The 22,877-nt window shown below is 35.4% G+C and overlaps 1 protein-coding gene across 1 annotated transcript in view; it reads right to left on the minus strand.

Moving 5' to 3' along the window:
* The window catches only part of CNTLN (centlein), a 178,819-nt gene that overhangs the window by 151,095 nt on the left and 4,847 nt on the right, over nucleotides 1–22,877 (minus strand). Inside the window, 1 exon segment of the mRNA XM_031056874.1 lies at nucleotides 11,350–11,438. Within this exon segment, the coding sequence (XP_030912734.1) occupies nucleotides 11,350–11,438 (89 nt within the window).

The following is a 22,877-nucleotide window of genomic DNA, read 5'->3' on the forward strand; positions in this document are numbered from 1 at the left end:
TCTTTCCCAAATGTAGAAAAGTGTATTTGAACACAGAGTGAGCAAAATGCTTTTGTCCCTTCTTTGCAATGTAGAATCACCAAGCTACTTCAAGTTTGTGAAGTCCTTATCTCAGTTACATGGCATTTTTATGTCTGAAACAACACGTTTGAACATCATGGATAATTATTTTTCTATATCCCACAGGGACAGAATGTGTAACTTATACCAGCAGAAGAAAAAAGACTCCTAAGCTTGAGTAAGGGGGATGAGCAGAGCCACAATAAGTGCACATGCATTATCACCTCTGCAACACTTTGCTTTGTTTAACAAAGTACCTCATCTCATTGCTATCTTATTTCTTAACTGAGTTCGAACACTATGCCCTTGCTGGCTTCCATTTTAGGCAGAAAGAAAATAAATGTCACAACAGTAAGGATATTCATATTAGCACAAAAGTTCTTACCACATGTGTGACTAAAGGGCTGAGAAATATACATTCCCTATAAATGTCCGAACATTTCAGGCAATTGCAGCACCACAGCTGACAGAAGCAGAAACTCATTCAGATTATCTCTGTTCTCACAATACAGTTAAAACTCTCATCAGGGCTGGTGTCAGCCACCTATGGAAGCTAGAGAAGCCCATTTGAGCAACTCTTCCTCTACCAAAAAAGGAATATTTCAGAGCTGGAAGGGAATGAAACACCAGTACACATGAGTCTGTAAATCTGTCTAAAGTGGATGAAAATATCCAGCTGTACACAAAAGGCTTAAGATGCCAAAGCATTCTGTAACAGTGGCCAATAAGGATAGTAGATACATGAAGGATTATTTTTCTCCACTATTAAGTATTACTGTGTAGTCTAATGCTATGAGAGATTTTAAAAACTAAACTACACTGACATTAATAGACCATTCAATAATGCGGTGGTTTTTAATAAAGTTCTATGACTGCTAAAATATCTAATCCAATACTGAGTAAACAAAGAACTAGAGAAAAATGGTATGGAATTTGAAGTGAGGGTTTTGGAAACTCATGTCTCAAGGCATTGTAACTCTAAATAGCTCTCTCCTATTTCAAAAATACAGCAAGGATATGTTGTAGGACTTGAAGAAAACTAAGAAAAAGCTATCTGAAAAGGTATGCATTTAAGCTACATTTAGCTTAGGAAAAATAAAAATATAAGGGAAGTAGTCTTAGTTGTATTGCATGAAAAAAAATCTACTTCATAAAGAAAATAACTCAGTGCTGTGAAATCATATGATGAATCTTCAACAAGTATTCCAAAAGACATTTCATGTCTGAAATGTATTTAACATTTTAACTGAGAGACAGAAACTTAACAAAAAAATGAATATCAGATACTGACCTTAAAGTATCTGATCACCTCCAATCAAAACCATCAAGCCATTGCATGATAGGTTGCTAGAAAGTCATAAGCAGTAAAATAAGTAGTACGGACAGTTTTTCATAGTTTATTGTTGCAGTTTCAGAGACAGACAAGTGACATGAAACTCCACGTTCATGCAGCAACAGCCAGCATTTATTGAAGGGTAGACCCTTTTATACGGGCTTCAAATTTCTGGCTCACACAGAGTTGACTGGACAAAGGTTTCAACTCTGCCCAGCTCACTGGCCAATGATGTGGGCGCATCCTTGGGTCAAAGGAACTGGCTGGGGTCCTCTCATTTGAGCCTGAATTCAGCCAATCACTTTTATACTTGGGGACTTACTCACTTCATGAGCTAACAAGCCAGCTGGTCGAGTAACTTGTCTGTCAAGGCCAAATTGTTTGTGCAGCTACAGACCACCTATAGCTGTCACAGTTTATCTCTGAAAACCTACAGGAACATAACTCAGTTGACTGTGATTACAGAAATTCATGCAAATATGAAATTATTTAACGCATTCTAAAAGTTCTGCTGTGATATCTTTAAAAAAAAAAAAAAAGTACCAGAGCCAAAACAATAAACAGGTTTCAAAGCATGACAGATTATGAGGCTATGAAACCGATTTACCCTGCTTGTAACACGTATCTAGCTAACAGAAGTCACACAGTCACACTCTCAGTCATGTTTTAAAACATGGTAAAAGACTTTCTGGTAAGTATATAAAACTTTGTACTAGAAGATAATAGAAACCTTAAAGAACAGGAGTTAGTAAGCAAAAATGTAAAAATGGCTGAATAGTGTATTGGTGTAATATTTAACCCAAAAGTCTGTGAATGTTCCTGAAGGAGACATACTGTTCATGATAGGTACAATGTAAATGAAACAAAAACTGTTCTAATTTAGAAATATTAATGCTTCTTCATATTAAATTACTTTGCAGTGGGATCTTAACTCTTTCCTTTCTGAAAGACAACAGTTGCAGTAATCAAACCCCAAATATTTGGGGAGGAAGGTTATCACTCTTCCATAAGCATGCTACACTATAATCTACCTGAGGAAGTGATAGACCTATATTAATCTGAATTGTAAGAAATGTAGCATTCAAAGTTTCCTCAGGTCTTAATTACAGCTAGACACCTTAAGATTAGACACACACTAGCTGATTCAAAATCCTAAGAGCTTTAGAAGACAAATTCATTCTGTGTCTGCACCTGACTATTCCAAGTACTTTGTAGTAAAGTACTTGGAATAGTCAGGTGCAGACACAGAACAAATCATACCATTAGCCACACACAAGTCCCATGAAGTACTGAATAGCATTGTCTCCAGCTCTCAGAAGTTTCCTGACCTTAAGTCTACCAGCCACGATATGCCATCATCGTCCCATCTCCTTTCTCAAAGTCAGACTTCAAAAAGCGAGACTCAATCAAGACACAAAACCCGTATAATCAGCTAGCCTCCTAACTGCACTATGCAATCATCACTTGAAAATTATTACTAAACTTGTTTTCTAATGCATTAAATGATCTGAAAATCTGGAAAGTTAGATACATATCCCTAAGGAACTTCAGAGTTGTGAGTGGTTAATTTTAAAAAAATTATTTTAGGGAGAAAAGAGAGGAAGCAAATAAGGGAACCAAGAGCCAGGTAAAAGAACAAACAGCTGTGAAAAACAGTATGCACAGCTAATTCAGCCCTCTGACTTTAGGATGTGGTTTCAAAACATGGGTTCACAGAATAAAGTCTGTGACTTCAGAGGAGAAAAAAGAAGCAGATCACTGTTAAAGCAAAAAATATGCCTGTAACAGAGCTACATACTAGACAACAGTTCACAGCACATTTCTAGTTAAATGCAGCATTTTCCTTCCTATTTTCCTTCCAATGCTTGGTAAAGCACTCCTTTAAACAAAGATGTCAAAGAACATAGTTTATAAACACAGTTCTATCATCACCATCATGACTAGGAAAAGTTTAAATAAATTTAATATATTTTGCCCTTACAGTGTTTTCTTTCAAGCTTTCTAGATATGACATGCTTGCTAATGCCCCCAAAAATAGTTTAATGTAACCACCCACAGATAAAGAAAACTGCTTTAATTATTAGAAGTTAAGTACAAAATGGAAGTTGTCAGCAGCCTAAAGTATAAGCTGAAACCTCAAATGCAACTTTATTAGCAGTTTCTCCTGATGGCATAGGACATTTTCCCATGCTTTTTACAGGATAGCTCCCCACAGACAATCAAGGGAGTATTTCAGACTGGAACTTATACATCATATTTGGATCTGCTGTCACACTGTAAAATAGGACTTTATAGGAATTGCAGACATCATCTCTTCTTTTTTAAAAGGGTAACAAATATTCAGAAAAAACCTCTTTGAATAACTTCATTCCTTGAGCTATTTTGTACTTAAAATGTATTTTTAAAAGTCCATTGGAATGTGGGGGGGGGAAAATTCAGGCACTGTCAAGAAGCTGATGATGATCAATGACTGAGACAAACTCCTGTTTAGCTAATTAGAATCACTGATGAGCAATAATGATATGAGCTAAGAATATTTGCAGACTTCTTTAGGATGAAAAATGGAGTGAAGAGAGGCTGTCAATTTGTACAAGTTCTAAGCTCCAATCAGTTCTCCCATGAGTACTACCTATTTTAAATGTTTAACACAGATGCATTTAGCTACAAAGATTATCAAGATTCAGCTTCCCACAAAAATGAAGAAACTGATAAAATATTCTTAAGCTTGACACATTTCTCTATTATGATTTTCTTCCTGTATTATGCTCCTCTCAATTATACAACAAGACAATGTTCTTGATGTTTGGCACCATTTTAATGGCTTGCCAGCAATGAAACATTAGACTTTGAGGAAACAGTTATCCATGAATGAGATATGAAAACAGCAAAAGCCTTAATATTTAAGAAAAAGAAGTCTGTTCAAGTTTCTAAACAACATCCTTCCTAAAATCTTCAGCAAAAGCAGTACAAGAAAAGAGGCATCCTGTACTGTACCACAGGTCTTAATGAAACAAGCACTTAACCATTTGTCAAGAAAAAGTAACTTAGAGTTGCATACAATTATGTCACATTTACATCAATTAAATGAAAATAAATTTAATTAATAAACTGAATTTGCTATTTACATGTTTCATGGAATGCATCCTAGCAGTTTTAAAATCACTGAATTAAAAAAAAAAAAAACAAACCCCCCCCAAAAAACAAATTAAAAAAACCAACCAAAAAACCCCACAAACAATAAATACAACAACAACCAAAAAAAAAAAAAAAAAACCCACAAACCCAAACAAACATACATCAAAACTAAACAGAAAAACCCCAAAACATCACAAAACCAAAATCATATCTACAAATTTGGTCTTTTAATAGAAAGTTAAGGTTACACTGCAAACTTTGGGCAGTGTGGTAAACAGTAAAGGCTGCATTTTAACAGTTTATCTCTAACTATAATAAACTGCTTCCAGCAACAATGTGAGTTTTGAAAGACATTTCATTGATTCTACAGGGCTGCAGAACTAGAAAAGCTATAAAATATCAGTTGGTGTGATACAGCTTTAATTTGATTACCTTATCTCCCTGTCCTCCAACTTCCAAGTATTTTACAGACTTCCATAATTCATACATTCTCTGCTTGTATTAAATAGATAATTAATCACCCATGTGCAAAGTGAAGTTGCAGAGCACAGACTGTCAATGTTACGGTAAATATGGTACCAATATTGTAATTACTGTGTACAGTCACATCCCTGTGACTGCATAGTCATTGGTTAGTAGAAACAGAGCCTATGCCTTAATCTTCCAAGTAGAAACCTCACTGTATTTCCATGTACTAAGAATTGATTAAAAAAAAAAAAGCTAAATCATTTTCACTTAATCATGAGTTAGATTTCATCTAAGAGTCTAGAAAATCCTTATACTTCATGAACTACAATTGATAGACAATTACTTTTTTCTTTTAATACTTATAGTTAGTACTTCTAAAAGATTCAAACAGCATGGAGCAATGAAGAATTTAAATTAATACCACATTTTGCACTTTTCTAACTGCTTTTCTAACAGTAGTTACTTTCCATAAAAAATTATATACACCTATTTTTGTTTCTTTACAAAAATAATTTAAGATCTAATTAGAAATGTTAAATGAAATTGTTTCCTTAGTAAATTATCTATAGAGCCAGTTCTATATTACATGATATGTATCAAAATGAAAAGGCATCATTACAGAAACATAAATTTTCTTGCATCTCTAACTTGATTGATTTAATTTATTAGATGATACATTAAGGAATAAGACTTATTTTAAGCATATGATGATGTCTTATTTTAAGGAACAAACATAAGATACTAAATGTATTTTTACACTAAAATAGTAGAAAAAAAGGTGACATTTTTGCCCAATAATTTTGCAAACATTTTTCATCTAAAATACACAAGTCTTTTACAGTGTTCAAAATATCAGCACTTCAGAACAGACTGCTTTAACATCTGCACATCACCAGGGTTTCCCCCAAGGATTTTTAAATGATGCCTGCCTGTGCTGAATAAAGTGCTAACTTGCACCTTGCATTTCAAACTGTGTCCTGAGCAGCCATCCAGTTGGTACAACACCAGCTGAATTCCCAGAGGCCACTGTTCAATCAGGCTTGACTGCAATTATCATGTCAATATTTTGTGCTCCGATATGCAGATATGCACACATGCAAACTGCATAATACCTTCTTCTCCATGGAATGTTGACTTATGTTCAACGTTCTGCGAATTTTTAATGAAACAGGATATTAAACTTTCATTAACTGTAGAAAATCACAATTATTTGACCTTAGCCAGAAAGGTTGTACTCTTATGCTCTATTATTCTGTCCACTATATTGTGTGATAATAACTGGACAGTCCATTGTATTTTAAAATCAGTGACAAAATGGTAATGGCTTACATCTTGTTTACATCATTGTCCTCCTGCCATTGTGTTTCCTGTTAATTTGTAAAAGGGTGTTTTAAGAAAGCTTCTACACAATGTTTACTGTCCCTTCAAAAAGATGTGAGGTAGAGATTTTTAATTTTTTCAGTTAACTTAGGCATCTATAGTATTCATTCATACAGCACGTTCACTTATCCTTTTTACATAAAAAGTACTTGACATTTTCAGTAAATCTGCATATCAGCAGTCAGTGAAGAATCTATGTCAACCTGTTTAGGTTTTTTCCACAATTTGCTATTCATAGGATGCTGCAAACCACAGTGTAAGCTCCTGCAATTACCTTTCCAAAAATTCTTTGGTTATTTCTGATCTCTTGCTTTTCTGCCATATTTTTGTCCATCTGTTCACCTTTACACAAATGTAACTCCTCAGGAAGAAGAACAACAAAACTCTCAATCACTGGCACTAACATTCAGGTTGCCATGTTTTTTAAGAGTGGCCTGGAATGATAAATCCGTTCTTTGCCTTTGTTAAGACCTGCAATACACAACACACTTGAAATCTAGATATGGAAAAACATCTGCATAAGGCAGACTTGCCAAAGGTAAGTATACCATCTCACATAATACAATCCCCATGTACATCTACCACGTCTTCTATCATTGCCACAGTTTGATCATTAATGGATCCTTCTACATCCCCCTTCCAGAAAAAAGGAAAAGCGTCAGCTAGAAGCCCTAGAGGAAAATTAGTCTGTTGACTTGTCATGCTTGCATGTACTACAGAAGGAAGAGTCTTAAAGCAGAGTTCAGAAGTTTGCAAAAAGATTTCAAAACCTTTCACACTCTCATCTGAACCCAGCTCCATTCCAGTTTACACATACATTTACTTAATAAGAGCTATTTTCTAGCAACTTTTTTTTAAATCATAAAAAAATCTTTCAAAAGGCAGCAAACTAGAAATAGCATACTCTTTACATAATACTAAGATCAATAGTATTTAAAGTAGGTGGAAAGTATACTAACATGAGTAGTAGTTTTACAATGGCTTGTTTAAAATACCTGGAGGCTTTTACATATCCCAAAGGCATTTCTCATTTGCACAGTAAAGATAATTTTTTGTTTATATCTGAATATTAAATTGGGCATATAGTTACAGTTATCCAGCAAGAATTGCAAAGACTGCTGAAAAGTATAATATCATTGGTGTATTACAGGAATCAGCAGCATAGCCATAAAAAAGTACAAGCTATACTTTTACAATTTTAGGGCAGAAGAACTTCTATTTTGGGGCCATGAAAGCATTTGAAAATAACAGACAAATAACAGCAAGGTACTAGTAATTTCTCCCTATGCCCCCCAAATTAAATCTTTTATATTTTCCTGGTTTGTTTGGAAAGATACTATAAGGAATTTTCTAATGCTATAAATACAAATTACCTTACCGTAAAGATAGTATTGCCCACTCAATTCCTCCTAATATGTATCTTCTTTGCTTCATCACACATCTGTGGCGTAAGTTGTAAGGTTCTAAGTGAACATTTTGTCCTGCATATTTTTATTCTCGCCACTGTAATCTTGTGAAAAAAGCCTAGCTGTCTCTTTCATCAATTTAATGACTGAAATATACTAGACAATATTGTTTGATTCTTTATATAAATATATATGATCTAGAAGGGTACACATGCCTGTGCTTTCTTAGGTTCTGTCTGCTTCCATTACTTATCTGGCTTATATGACCTCAGGCAGTCTAAAATATTTGGCGGGGAATGGAAGTTTCTCGGTCATGGAATTTTTGGTGGAAAGAGCACACTGAAAAATGAAGCTATGCAAACACTAGTGGTATCCATGTCACAAGAAGAAATAAAAAAAGGTTTAAATTTATCCCATTCTTTTGTTTCTATCTCAGAATCTCACAACAAGCCTGAGTAAGATAGAAAAAGTTCTGAACTTGAATATGACTGGGTTTCTGTTGTTCCTAATACAGATGAGACAGAAAAAAATCTGTAAGATTTAAATATTTTTAATCAGATTTTAGTGTAAATTTTCAATTTCCAGCTCATCTGAAACTCTGTATAATATAGAAAAATGGGCTGCAAGCAGCACAGATCCTCCCAAGTGGCACACTTCACAAATCATCTTGCTTATAGCAGTTATTTGATCATCTCACCTTTTAGACTCTTCAAACCCATGTATTTTTCCCAGATTAACAAAGCCAGAAAATCTATTGTCCTGTAATTTTCTAGACAGCCGCAGTGGTGGATAGCAGATTCCCTTTAAAGGCAATCAGTGTACTTGAACTAAGATAAACTGATACTAGCATAAAGAAACATATTATCTACTCCTATAAGGTAGGGAATAAGACAAAACTTTTGTGAAAGGATGAGTGTGTGAAGAAGTGCAGTCATGAAACTGAAGCTACTAAGGAAATAATTACGGACAGTAATAATTGGAAAAGGTAGGATAGAATTTATGGGGCTGTAATTTGGTTGTGCAGAAGTTTCACGGGTAAAGTTGGGCTAGAAACTATTTCCAAAGAGGCAATTAGACCATTCTCAGGCAAAAGAGATGAAGCTACATCAATTAAAGAGAAAAATACACACTATTGCTCCATCTGTCAAACCAAAGCAACCCAAAAGTTCAAAGTTGTGATTAATAAAACTCCTATATACTGAATGGGTTTCATCCACACCTATTCCAGTGTTCTCAGGAGTAATGATAACACCTAAAAAGATGCTGTGGAAGCAATTTTTTTCTTTCTTAATTCCATAGTTCAGAGAGGTATGGAAAAGCTGTGATATACATGTATTGCTTTGAGTTCAAAAGGGTTCTAAAACATTAGTGTAATTCTCAAGAATAGAGAACATAAAAAAACTAGACAAGCACGTTATCAAAAGTATGTTGGCAGGGTCTCACATACCAATCACCAGCCTCTAAACTGTGCAAAACACAAACAAAAAATTTGAGCTTATTATCCTGCTTTTGTCCATCAAGATGGTATATAAGAGCACCATATTCATTGTAACAATAAGGAAAATACACAAAATTACCAAATTCTGTTCTAAATAAAGCATAAAATAATTTAAAGCAAGGGACATCTATTAAGCATAAAAATATTCCTAGACATGAAAAATAATAAACAAAGAAGAGAAACTTGTGTAGGCACACAATTCAAGAACTCCAAACAATTCATTTGCTGACCATTATTTAAATGTATGCTTTCTAATATCTCTATGCTTCAATTCATCCTAACATCCTGGTTATTTTTATATACAACATAAATAAAGAATGTTAATAAGCCTGAACACCTGCTTCTGCCTTCTTAAGCTTCAGGTAAAAGAATTACAATTTTCCGCATTGTTCAGCTATCTATAAAATGTGGTTAGGACAATAAAGTTTTTTAAATTTTTCAATATAGTTGTGCTTCTATACATGCAATGTATGTTAACATAGATTAAATACTGTATTTATATGTTTTAATCAGTTCTCTCATTTTTTTATGTTTTATGAAGGAAGATGAATTCTACCACCGATGTCCTCATAAAAACATGACCAAATTTTATTAGGAAATAAAACATTATGATTTTCCATTTCAACATAAATGAAGAATGCTACAAATTTGTGCATCAGTCTTCATTGTATATTAAAATTATTTCCCAAATCAAACCTGAAAACAATAGTAAGAATAGTATACTGTCTAAACAGCCAAGCTATTAACCCAGGCAGTTTGTGGAGTCTCTCTCTCTAGAGACACTCAAAATCCACCTGGACACATACCTGTATAACCTGCTCTAGGTGACTAGCCTTGGCAGAGGGGTTGCACTAGATGATCTCCCAAGGTCCCTTCTAATGCTAACAATACCATGATTCTGTGAAATGCACTCCTAGCTAAAGAAGTTAATACTGTATTTTCACAAGTAAAAGAACATGACAGAAGAAGTCCAGGAAGGAAAGATGTGAACAACAAAACATGCCTTCTAAGATCAAAGCACTCAATGGAAACCCAAAGGAGCCAGGAACCCTCATGAATCTATAACAAGCTTCCCAAGTAAAATTGGCATGCCATTAAAAAAAGTTAAAATCCATTATTTTTCTCTTTTTTAAAAATCCCCTTTTTTTGTTTTAAAAGAAAGAACTCATGACACCCTAAGAAAGTTAAGTGTTTCAATTCTGACAGCCAACTCATTCACATTCTCCTTATCTTTCGCCTACATAAAAATCTGATTTCATAAATATTAGTATTCCAAAACAATTAACTGCATACTGTGATAATTAACTAACATTTGTAGGAATCAGATGATAGTAAGTATCATGAAGAAATCATCACCATCACTATCCTCAGAGGAATAAGCTGCAGAAGTAAGATCCTACTTGTCTGTATTGATGGAGATAGAAGCTCTTACAGTCAGGGACAAGTTCCTCCCCCAGAGGGTGGCTGGGCGCTGGAACAGGTTCCCCAGGGAAATGGTCACAGCACCAGCCTGAGAGAGTCCAAGAAGCATTTTGACAGTGCTCTCAGGCACATGATGCGATTCTTGGTGTGTCGTGTGCAGAGCAAGGAGTAGGATTCAATGATTCCAACCTCTTCCAATGCATCATGTTCTATGATCCTGTGACAGTTATCTCTTCTATTACCAAGTCTTAGCTTTTCACTTCCTCAAGAATTCAGATAAACATAATTTATATGTAACTGTTACCCAACAGCTTATGACACTGGAAAATTACCAGTCATTTTCCTCCTCCTGCTCTTTCAACAGGAAAACAAAATATGGCAAAACATTTATAATTTTAATATGGTATTGAACTGCAGCACAGCAGTTTCAGTGAGAACAGATTTTAAAGTATGCTTCAACTTGCACCAAAAAAAGAGAAAATCTGCAATGTATTCTAGGCACTCTTGATGAAATTTAACAATGAAACTTTTTCAACAAATTTTTAGAACTCTACATAATTCTCAATTAGAAAGACAAAGAATGTGGTATCAGCAGGGGAGGTTGGTTGCTTTTTGGTTTTAGCAGCATGTTAAATCTTCAAACTCACCTTTCCACAACCAAGCTGACAGCTTGAGTAAGATCTGGCTTTGACACTGGCAGATGTTTCCAAAGAGACCACACAAATTCTTTATCAGCCTTAGAAATAGGAAAAAAAAAGAAGAAAAAACACATTACATGTATAATGCCTTTTACAGACAAAAAAGGTTATACTGAGCATATTCAAAAGACAATTGCCAAGAAAGCCCTAATCTAGTGAGAATTCCCTGCAAGTTACTCACTGTTCCATGAAAACACAGCTGATGGTTCTCTTAATTAAACAAAGTTTTAACCATACAGAACATTGAAGTAAAATAAACACCTACAATCAATATTAAAATAGTATGCAATCTAACATATGGCAGCAAAAATTACATTATTCAAACAAGGCTGCCTTTTGCTATATCTATTACTGTTATTGACACAATTTCTATTAAATACTAAGCCTAGAATACCTGCTTCCACACTAAGGTTTACCACATGCAGCTCTTTATTTTAAAACATGCAGTAAAACAATCTTCTAACACACAGGCATCTAACCTGCAGTATATAGAAGTTTCTGAAAGAAAACTCAGGTGAGCAAGGAAACGTTGTTTACAAACAGACTTCAGAAAGTTTGTGAAAACTAGATGTCATCTGAAACCTTTCCCACATTTCTATTTTCTACTATACATTAGCTGTTAATTTTCACTGGTGTCTTGTTATTTCAATACAATTTTATTACTGGAAGCACCAATATTAGCTATTTTAGAAGCTAAACCCATGTGCTGATGATACAAAAATATTAGGGGAGAAAAAGAAAATCCAGCAAAAGATGAAGACCAGTAAGACAATATGTGTATATAAACCATAGTCCAGACTAGGATGAGACCCACTGAAACAGTTTAACATAAAATCAGGAACTGATAAACTAAACCCATAGCATATTGGCAGCTAGGCCTATTCAACAGGCAAAAATAATTTGAGTGCAGCTATGTCTACTAGTGTTTTGGAAACAGAGAACCATTTAGACTGGTAAAGACATTTACGGTCAAGGCATCCAACCAGTAACCTAACATTGCTACAACCACCACAAATCCCTAGATGCCACATCTACAGCTTTTAAACACTGCCAGGGATGGCAACATCCCCACCTCCCTGAATAGCCTGTTCCAGTGCTGACAAGAAATTCTTTCTAATGTCAAATCTAAATGTTAAAAACCAAATTGCCAAAAAGATCTTCTAACTCAAGACCATTATCAGCTTATGCAAAATGCACTACACCAGAAAGAGTTCATCTTTCTTAAAAGCAGAAAAATTTCAACTGTCTTTCACAGGCTGTGCACAGCTTTTAAAATGCTGACTGTGTTTCTTGAATTTCCAACCAAAATCAAACAATTACCAAAAAAATTTGTGCAAAAAGAAAAGAGGAACAAGATGTTTCTAAAAACTTGAAAAAACCACAATCCTTCTCTAATCAAATTAGGTCACTAATGTAAGCACTCTTTTCAAAACTGAAAGTGACCCTTCTGCATTCAAACAGTTAACTAACTGCATTATCGAGCACTACATTCATTTTTAAAGAAAGGTAACACAAAAGCTGAACTGCACACCAGACAATTAGTAAGTCAAATGACTTTGCATCAGTATCCAAGTCTTTGTTCAGTACAAGTGCTAAAAATAAGCTAACTTTCAGCTCAGAATTAAGTTAAAAGATAAATACTAAGAACCATATTAATTCCGTTACTAAGTAAAAAAATTAATCACAGCCCCTAATTTCATGCTATCACCTTACACATTTAGTATACTGAACTTATATGTATAAGTGGGAAAGACTATAAAAAGAGTGCACTTGTTTCATGTCCTCACAATAAAAGACACCATCTCCCAAAAATGCCTTGCCAGGCCACCTGAAGAGTTACAAAGCATGTGGACTGTGAACCAGGTGTGACCTACTGCTTCTTCTCAGGCAGAAACAGAATTAAAAATAAAAATGTTTTTCAGATTTGGACAACTGCAGCAGGCTTCCAAAAAGCATTAGGATCCACACAGAAGCCGGATTCAGAGTAATTTCAACATCTAAAAGAATCTTGCACTTATGTTGAAAAGTCAGGGGGAAAGCAAACAAACACACAAAAACAAGCCACGAAGCCAGACTAAACCTCTCTAAACAACAGCAAATAAAATATGATTTTGTTTTAACTATTTCAAAGGACATTAAATCAGTAATCCTTCCAGCCTAAATGACACTACTTTCACAGAATCAATTAGGCTGGGAGCAACCTCTGAGATCAAGTCCAACCTATGACCAAACACTGTGTCAGGTGGTCCATGGCACTAAATGCCACATCCAGTCTTCCCTTAAACACCCCTAGGGACAGTGACTTCACCACCTCCTTAGGCAGCCCATTCCAATGCCCAGTCACTCTTTCTGTGAAGAAATTCTTCCTAATGTCCAACCTACACCTCTCACGGCACAACTTAAGCCAGCATCATCTTGTCCTGTCACTGGCTGCCTGTGAGAAGAAAGTGATCCCCACTTGGCTACAGCCTCTTTTCAGGCAGTCATAGAGAGTGATAAGGGCGCCCCATAGTCTCCTTTTCTCTGGGCTAAACAACCTCAGCCACTCCTCACAGGACTTGCATTCTAGACCCTTCACCAGTCTTGCTGCCTTTCATCATAAGGAAATCTTTGAATCATAATAACAGGAATAAACCACGCTATCTACTCCAATTTTAGAATAATTTTAATTCAAACTGCTCAACTGATTAGAAATATGGAGAGTAGAAATTACATGATAATACAGTTTGAGCATTTTTATATACTTAATAGAGAATTCACTGCTTATTTTATACTAAACTACCATAAATCACTAAGAAATCAGTCTAAAGGCCACAAAATCATTACAGCAGAGAGAAGACCCAATAGAACAAAATGCTAATAGTATTCTACCTGAAAACACTCAGAAATCTTGAGTCAAGCAAACAATCAAAAGTTTCTTATGCTGATCGATGACTTCATGAGCTATGTTTAGTTAATTTTTTTTACCTATTTAAAGTCTTGATCTGCTAATGAGCATGCTTCCTTAACTTTCCCCGTTACTGCCCTGAACACAAACCACAGAGGTAGCTGTTGGGTTTTCTGTTTGCTTTTTTATATATTAGAAGAGCTGAGACCCTTGGGCTTCCATACGAATCTAAGAAGCACTATCAAACACCATGAAAGTCCCTACAAGCAGGGGTGTCTGCTTTTGGTCCTACCATGCAGATATATATTTCTGGTCCCAGCTGGGAAACAGTTTGAGGCAATCTAAGAACATGGAATAGCGCACAACTTTCAGATGAATACTTCTGAGCACAGCTTTCCTCTATTACAAAATAAAAGCAAAAAAAAAGGATAACCACAGCAACAGGTATTGAATTGTTCCTAATGAACAAATATGTGCTACATATATGTGTACAATAGGACAGAAGTCTTCACATTCCTCCCATAGTTTTTGCTCAGTATACCACATGTACTGAGCCTCTGACAACTGAATTTCCATATAAACTTTCCAAAATCTCCCTTTGGTAATATAAATACAAAATACGAAATTTCAACAAACATTCCTAATGAGAAAACAAACACTCAGGTATAAACTATCTCTTTTAACTAAACAAGCAGTTTGATTCAACCTGTAACTATTCCACAAACAGGCTACTTTAAGTTGTCCAAAGAAGAGTAAAATCGGCCACAAATTTGTACTTATGTCAGTGAAATTGCCGCTCCTTAAATAACTCTTCCCTCTGTACTAAAAGAACAGTAGATGAAACAACATTAAAAAACTCATCCTAATTGTAAAATAAAAAAAACCTTCTTTGCAATAAAGAATATTGAATGACCACTAAACAAACTTCAAAGAAACAGCTACACAGAACAGGCTAAAAGGTGTCCATTTAATGATAAACAAATGAAAACAAATGCAACCACAAAACACAAACCAAAGCCTTCACAACTCCTATGGAAGTAAGTGAAAAGTCATTGGAATTTCCAAAACTGCAAAACAATACTATTTCAATACATGTTGTTTATTTTTGATGATGACAAACTGATATTTAAAGTTATTACTGCAAATTATGAATGAGCACACACAGAACTATAAAGAAATGCTGCAATTATATCAACAGATATGCTAAATTAAATCATCATATGCCTTTCACTATGCACCCAATATGTACTTTAACTTCTCTAAATGCACATAAAACTAAGCAATGTCCTGCCTAAGTGTACTTCAAAAATTAAATGTATCTTCAAAGGTTACCAGTAAAGAAAAAAACCCAATCAAACAAACAAAAAAATACTTCATTCAAAGTTAAAAACATGAGAACTTTATTTCACAAAAGTAAAGTTTACACAGAAATGTACAAAATTTATCATTAAGACAACAAAGTATTACAAAGAAATTAGTCAAAGAATGTTGAGTTACCATATGTGGATTTCTTCTCTTTAACATGCCAAACATTTTAATGGCTATTTCATTTAAATCTCAGTAATATGATTAATTAAGCATTTTGTATAATGGAATAAGTATGAGTTGGAAATTATTAAGGTTTAAGATGAAAAGAAGTTTAAACAGCCTTTTTAAGCTCTTGGCAGAATTCATGGACTTGGTAAAGCTTTTCCCTGCATGGCCTTGGGAGCCAAACAATTTCTATGGAAAAAAGACTGCTTACTTACACTGTTTGAAGCTGGCACAGAAAAACACTGCAGCTGTCAAGGCCTGGGATCTATCAATCTTCAGCTTACCCAAAGAACATTCAGCCTACTCAAGTGCACGTTAACTCAAGAGGTCAGCAAGAGTGTACCTTGAACAGCTGAGATTTTATTAAAAGGCAGAATACAGATGCCATTTGAAAGCTAGCAAAAATTACTCATTACTTAGAACACATCTAATGTCAGATAAAGATGCACACCCTGCAATCAAGTTTAGATGCAAGAACAAAAATACTCTGAAAAAAGAAAAGAGCACATTGTGTATTCCCTGAAAAGTGACATTTTTGCCCTCAGCCTACAGTTAAAGTGATTGTAGTCCATCATACTGAAAGACAAAAAGAAATGCAGACTACCCTAGGCTTTAAATGTGTTCTTTGCCAAGTAAACTGGATTTTTTCTTACTGATTTTTAACAGGAGCAAGCTCAGAAACACTGACAAAAGATAAGCTACTAACAGACATTATAAGGCGTAACTAGCTACAGCACAAGTATTTGCTTTCAAGTGAAGCTGCAAATTTATAAAGCATCAGCAGAAATCAAAAAACTAAGAATGCCTCTGACTTACAAGCAGGGAAAACCAAATATACTTATTAAAAACATTTTATCTTCCTTTTGGAAGTGAATTCCAAGCATAACTATTTCACTGGCTATTTGGTATCATAAACACCTAATACTGTATCAATATTGCACTTATTTGTCTAATGGAAACTTGGAACCATAGAATCTTTTGAATATTTTTATACAGCTTTATCAAGGAGAATCAGATGGCATCTCTTTTTTAAAGTAATTATACTGAATTTACTAAAGCAAAACTTTCAAATTAGCAGTGAAACAGGTATCAAAAACATAAGCAGTATCTTTTTTCTTTTTTTTTTTAATCTCACAGAAACTATGCACTTATAACAGTTTGGGTTTTACATTTACAACTAAGTTTAGCTTTTTGTTTAGAGGTATGTCATGCACTGTGTTGAGAACAAGGATAAACTGTAAAGCTTCCCCCCTTTAACATAAATCCATACATCAAGCATCTCAGTTACCTGCAATTTGAAATCAGTACTCTTTTTGACGTTTCACTGTATTTATTTCTAAGCATGTTAATTACTGTTCAGCGTTCCTACCATACCTTTAATCTTTACATTAAAGCATAACAAATTATTGTTCACTTATTATTATTCATCTTCTCAAATCTGAAAGACAGTATCCCCAGAGCAGAAAAACAAAAAATAAACCCCAACCTCTTCACACTCAGTCCAAACAGCCTCTTCCGTACCCCCACCTCTCCAATCATCACTACAAAAACACAAGACACAAACTCTCATTTTAGTTCTTTAATCAGTCCATATCCCCAAGTGGGAAAATAAAGCAGCTGGGAGGACAGAGGGAACTATTGGTTTACTGTTAATTTTTAATAAGAACTCTATAACAATTACATACCAATAGTTTTCTGTGTTATGAATTGAGTATTTCAAAACACATGATTGTCAGGCTGGAAAAATTTGTATGGAAATCAAAATACTACATGGCATGGGGCGTGAGCGGAGAATACATGAAATAACCTGGCTGGCTGGTATAAGCACTGGAAAACCTGCAAGAAAATTTTGTCTATGGATTGTTCTGGGCTCCCTGAACATCTAGGATAGACTAGTACATTTCCAACTAAACAAATCAAGTCTTTTATCAATCAAGCTGATATATACACTTCACATGCAAGTGACAAGACTTGTTTCTTTCTTGATGTCTTGCAAGATTTTTAAACTTACACTGCTGCATACTATCAGTTCAGACTCTCTTGGCCCACTGTGCCAGTGTTTCTTTGTGCTTTCCAGTTTTCCATATTACACTCCTAAATAAGAGGTATTCTCTTCACAACCATGAATTGCTGAGTAGTCACAACAAAAATCCCCTTGTTCTTTAGAAAATCCATCTGTGAGGTGCTGCGCTTTTCAACAACCTCAGAAGTCACCAGAAGACTGATCAGTAACTCAGAAGAAAACTTAGAACCTTAGACACACAAGGCTCTTAAAATAATACTGTGTTATTTTCAAGTTCACAGAAGTCACTCACAGACAGTATGCACTATTAACATCTAATTATCAGGTAGAAATTTGTAAGAGGGCTGTACGTGACTTGACCAGACTGACTGCTTTTTAACAGACATCGTCAGCAAACAAGTACTTTCCCTCATCCCCTCAATTCCTTAATGTTGCAGTATAAGTGAGACACAATCAATGTGTAAATGCATCGTGTTAAAAAAAGTTTGATGGATATTTCACACATACTTTTCTATTCAAAGAAATTACTGTTATATCGTCTCTGTTGGCAGTTCTTGCAACAAACGTATGTTTGATTCAAAAAGGACAAGCGGTAGTATACTGCTTTACTTAACACTTGTGGGTAAATATACACCCACACACACCCTCAAACACACGCTCCCTTAGAAACTGAATCCTTACTCATTACTTTGCTAAATGCAAACGAGCACAATAATAATATAGTGTCATTGTTATAATGTTGATACCTTAATACTGCTCTAAGCAAAAATACCACCCAACTTATACTAAAGATACTGTCCTTACACATGATTTAATCAGCATACTCTCAGATTAGTTCATCAGCATAACCAAAATACAGCAATGAACTTCAATGAGTAATTTCATTATATAGTCTTAATTGGCATAAATAACTGACTTATTGTGGCAACAACTGGCAAGAAATACAAGGTACTCCTCAGTCATGGCATAGTAAAAAAATGAACTGAAGGCAGATCAGTACCATCACAGGAGGAAGGAACAAAAATAAACATCAATTCTCTTGTAGACAGAACTTACCAGATAGACATGGACCTATCACACACAATGCCATCCTCACTGAATAGCAAAAAGTAAATTACTTTCTTCTTCAGCGAGCACACAGGATGCTCTGTTTCCCTTCATTCACTAGAACAACCTTCTACCAGCACTTGCTTTTTTCTGGGTACTCAATATTGGAGATGCAGTGCTTGATAAATGTAGGAAATCTTTTCAGAAGGGAGAACATGTGAGAAATCAAAAGCTTTCTTTTAATCCCTTTTTACATCAAGGATAGGATAAGTGATCTGCCAGCTTTCATTTCAAGCTATAACTTTCTAAACTACTTCAATTAAAACTAACTGCAGTCATAGAAGTAATTTACACAGAAGATGCACAGAATTGGGTAAGACATGAATTTTCCAAGTCACATAACTGCTTTCTGTAAGCACTACAATTCAGAGTTATTGTAACAATTCTATCACTTACTTGAGAGTACAGGATCATTTAAAAGGCTTCAGCACAGCTCTCAGAGTTAGTTTTGTTTAAATATAATGCTCTGGATTAATAAAATCATAATGCACTTGTGATTTTTAATCCATTCAAGAATACAGGAATGCATAAATAATTTTATTTTACAGACAATATAACCATATGCATGCATTTAGGTATATTCCCTCTGTATTATCACAAGTAACCAAGTGCAATTTGGGTCCATTATTTCAAATGCGCCTGAAATGGCATTGTAGTACTTTCCAAATCCTGTGGACAAAAATTGTGACAAATATGAGAATACTTGCCTACCTTTTAAACTGTGAGGTAAACTTCAAATAGTTGAAACAGTGCACTCTCTGTAACAGCAAAGGACAAGAACACTATCTGAAGTCATTCTTCAAGAACAGTGTACCTCCTTCCCAAATCAAAACAGTTAAATGGGAAAACTAGATCAGCTACACCCAGTCATTCTCCTCCATGTTGAATCTGTAACAAACAACATGGCAAACATAGACATCAAAGTGTGTTCTAGAGTTCTAGAGACCTCCTCACTGCATTTGGAAAAATTAAAAGAGCCTAGTCTCTGCATATAAAATGCAACTTCCTTTATTGACAAAAGCTGTGGTTTGTTGTTCACATAACAGGTATTTTCTGCATTCATGTCTATCTTACAGCAGCCAGACAAAGTCCCCCATGACTGGAGGAAAGGGAATTTCATGCCCTTTTTAAAAAAGAGTAAAAAAGATAATGGGAACCACCAATCTGCAAGCATTACCATATTGCCCAGTAAAATCATGAAACAGGTCCTTCTGGACCTGTCATAGGTTACACTTCAGTGTGTAACCAAAAGTACCTATTTTATTACATCTTCATAAACTGCTATAAGAGATGTGGCAGTGCTCCTTATCTCCTTCATGACCCATCCCTGAGGTGCTATCTCTGCTAATGGCCCATCAAGCCTCATTGCATGACTCAAAAATCACATCATCCCATTGTGAGATGCTCCACCCAGGGGAATGAACCAAGCATTCCTACCTGGATATAATATGAGGTTTGGAACACCATGGGCAGGCCTACCTACAGTATTCCCAGAGGACAAGAGCTACATAACCATCACCGGACCTTTAGAGAAAGACTTCTACTTCCCTTCTACAGGATCATCACCTCAACAGAACCACGTCCACCATTTAATTGGACTGCTGCCACCACCCTGACTGACACAGTGTCAGTGTCTGGAATCTGACACCATTTCTGTACAATTGCCCGTATTTTAATTTTCGTATTAAACTGTAGTTCTGACTTGGAATGTCTCACTAGCTTGCTTTCAAACCAGTACACTATGATAAGCGTGGGTGAAAAGAGGGCATTTAGATACAGGCAACATACTTCACCAAGGGCAAACCATGCCTCTGATTACATCAGTGGATAAATGAAGGGCTATGGATGCCACCTACCTCCATTTCCACAAAGCCTCTGATACAGTCCCCCACAACATTCCTGCCATTTATTTGGAGAACTAATGGGTTTGACGGATGCACTTTTAGATGAGTAAGAGTCTAGGTCCCTGTCCAGAGGGTTACAGTTAACTGCTCTGTGTCCACACGGAAACCAATCATAAGGGTTTATACTGAAACCAGTACTGTTTAACATCTTCCTAATTGCATCTTCATGATATAAACAGTACCAAGCTGAGCACTGGAGTTTCTACACCAGTAGGAGGGGATGCCATCCAGAGGGAATGACACTGACAGGCTTAAAAATCTCAAATGTGAAACAAGGCAAAGTGAAAGGTCTTGCACCTAGGTTTGGCAAAGTCCATTATCAATACAGACTGTGGGATAAACTGGTTGAGGGAAAAAGCACTTGCATGAACTGCTGGACAAAATGCTGAACATGAGCCAGCAGCATGCACTTGCACACCAGAAAGCCAACTGTATCCTGGGCCCACACCAGGTCACAGGAGACAAATTCTCCCTCTCTTGTCTGCTGTTGTGAGACCCTACCTGGAGTACTGTGTCCAGCTCTGTGGAGCCCAGCAGCAGGAAAACATGGCCATATCAACAGGTCCATAGCAGGGCCAAAAAACTGATCAGAGGCATTTTCACACCTTTCTTGTAAAAAAAGGCAGAAACAGTTTGGTTTGTGCTGCTTGGAAAATACATACAAGGGTCCTGATTCCCACCTTTCAATACCTAAGAAAGCGCTTGTAAGAAAGACAGACTTTACCAATGTCTCAAGTGACAGAAAAAGGTTTAACAATCTTAAAATGTATCCTTTTCAATTTAAAAATATTTAAATTTGGATTAAGTATAGATTCAGACTGAACATAAGGGAATTGGAAAACAAGGGGGTGCGGCAATGAAGGAAGATTGCAGGTCCCCCATCACTGAAGTGTTCAAAGACATGTTGGGTAGGGTTTTAAGCAACATGACCTACTGAAAGACATTCCTGGCTAGGGAGGCAGGACTAGATGATCTTTAAAGGTCCTTCTAATCCAAGCTATTCTATGACTCTGTAATCTCTACACCAAATTTTAAATTCCCATTCACATGCTGGGCCATCTGAAACATTCACACACAGACATACTGTGAATAGGAAACGACTTCGTGAAGTGCAAAAATATACTTTTTTGTTTTTAAATCTCACTTTTAGTTAGTCTTCAGTTTTACTTCTGTATTTTAAACCAGTATTTTCCAAAAGGAATACCAGATATGAAAAAAACTTCACTACGCTTAACTAAAATTTGCATGAAGTAAAATAAAGTAGAAGAAAATAAACTTAGGTATTCAACAACCCTACTTCCATATATAACACAAAAACAGTAAGGCCTTTACTAACAACACCTGTACTAATCAGACTCATGTGATTTACACTCCTTATGGCAAAATATAAGAGTATAAAATAACAAAAAAACCACCCAAAGCACTAAACAGCTGGCATCCCTTGGTACCAATAAATATGTGGTCTTGACTTAATAAAAGAAATTAGCATTTAATGAATGGAAGAACTAAACACTTTGCTCCATTTCAAAACAACAGGATGAACATAAACTATTTCTCTAGAAGAAACACTGACACACTCAAATTCTCATACTGGTAGCTTACAAAAATTTCAAGTTTGCTCACAAAGTTAGATGGACAAGAACAAAGTCGACATAAAAATACATCACCATGGAAGAACTATGTTTTAGTGTTCTGGTTTTTTTGAGGTTTTAAATTTATCGTTACTTTTAATTCCCAGATATTGATTTAAAAATATTTCTAATATGTATCCTCAACATGCATCTGCAATATCTAGTCACCTATTATGAAGCAACACAATGTCTTGGTGTGATAATGTTTTTTCATGTTTACTTGTAAATAAAGGAGAGAGGTATTAAAACTACGTATAAATCAATAGCATCATGGCTACATTATTTTCAGTGGGTTTTTGACCAAACAGTATGGTCTAAAGACTGCTGCCAGTTGGCAGACTGTACTTTTTGGGCTGTACACAGTACCATGCAATAGCATACTTAATTGTTAA

The sequence above is a fragment of the Geospiza fortis genome, unplaced genomic scaffold (genome assembly GCF_000277835.1).
Source record: "Geospiza fortis unplaced genomic scaffold, GeoFor_1.0 scaffold12, whole genome shotgun sequence".
Lineage (NCBI taxonomy): Eukaryota > Metazoa > Chordata > Aves > Passeriformes > Thraupidae > Geospiza > Geospiza fortis.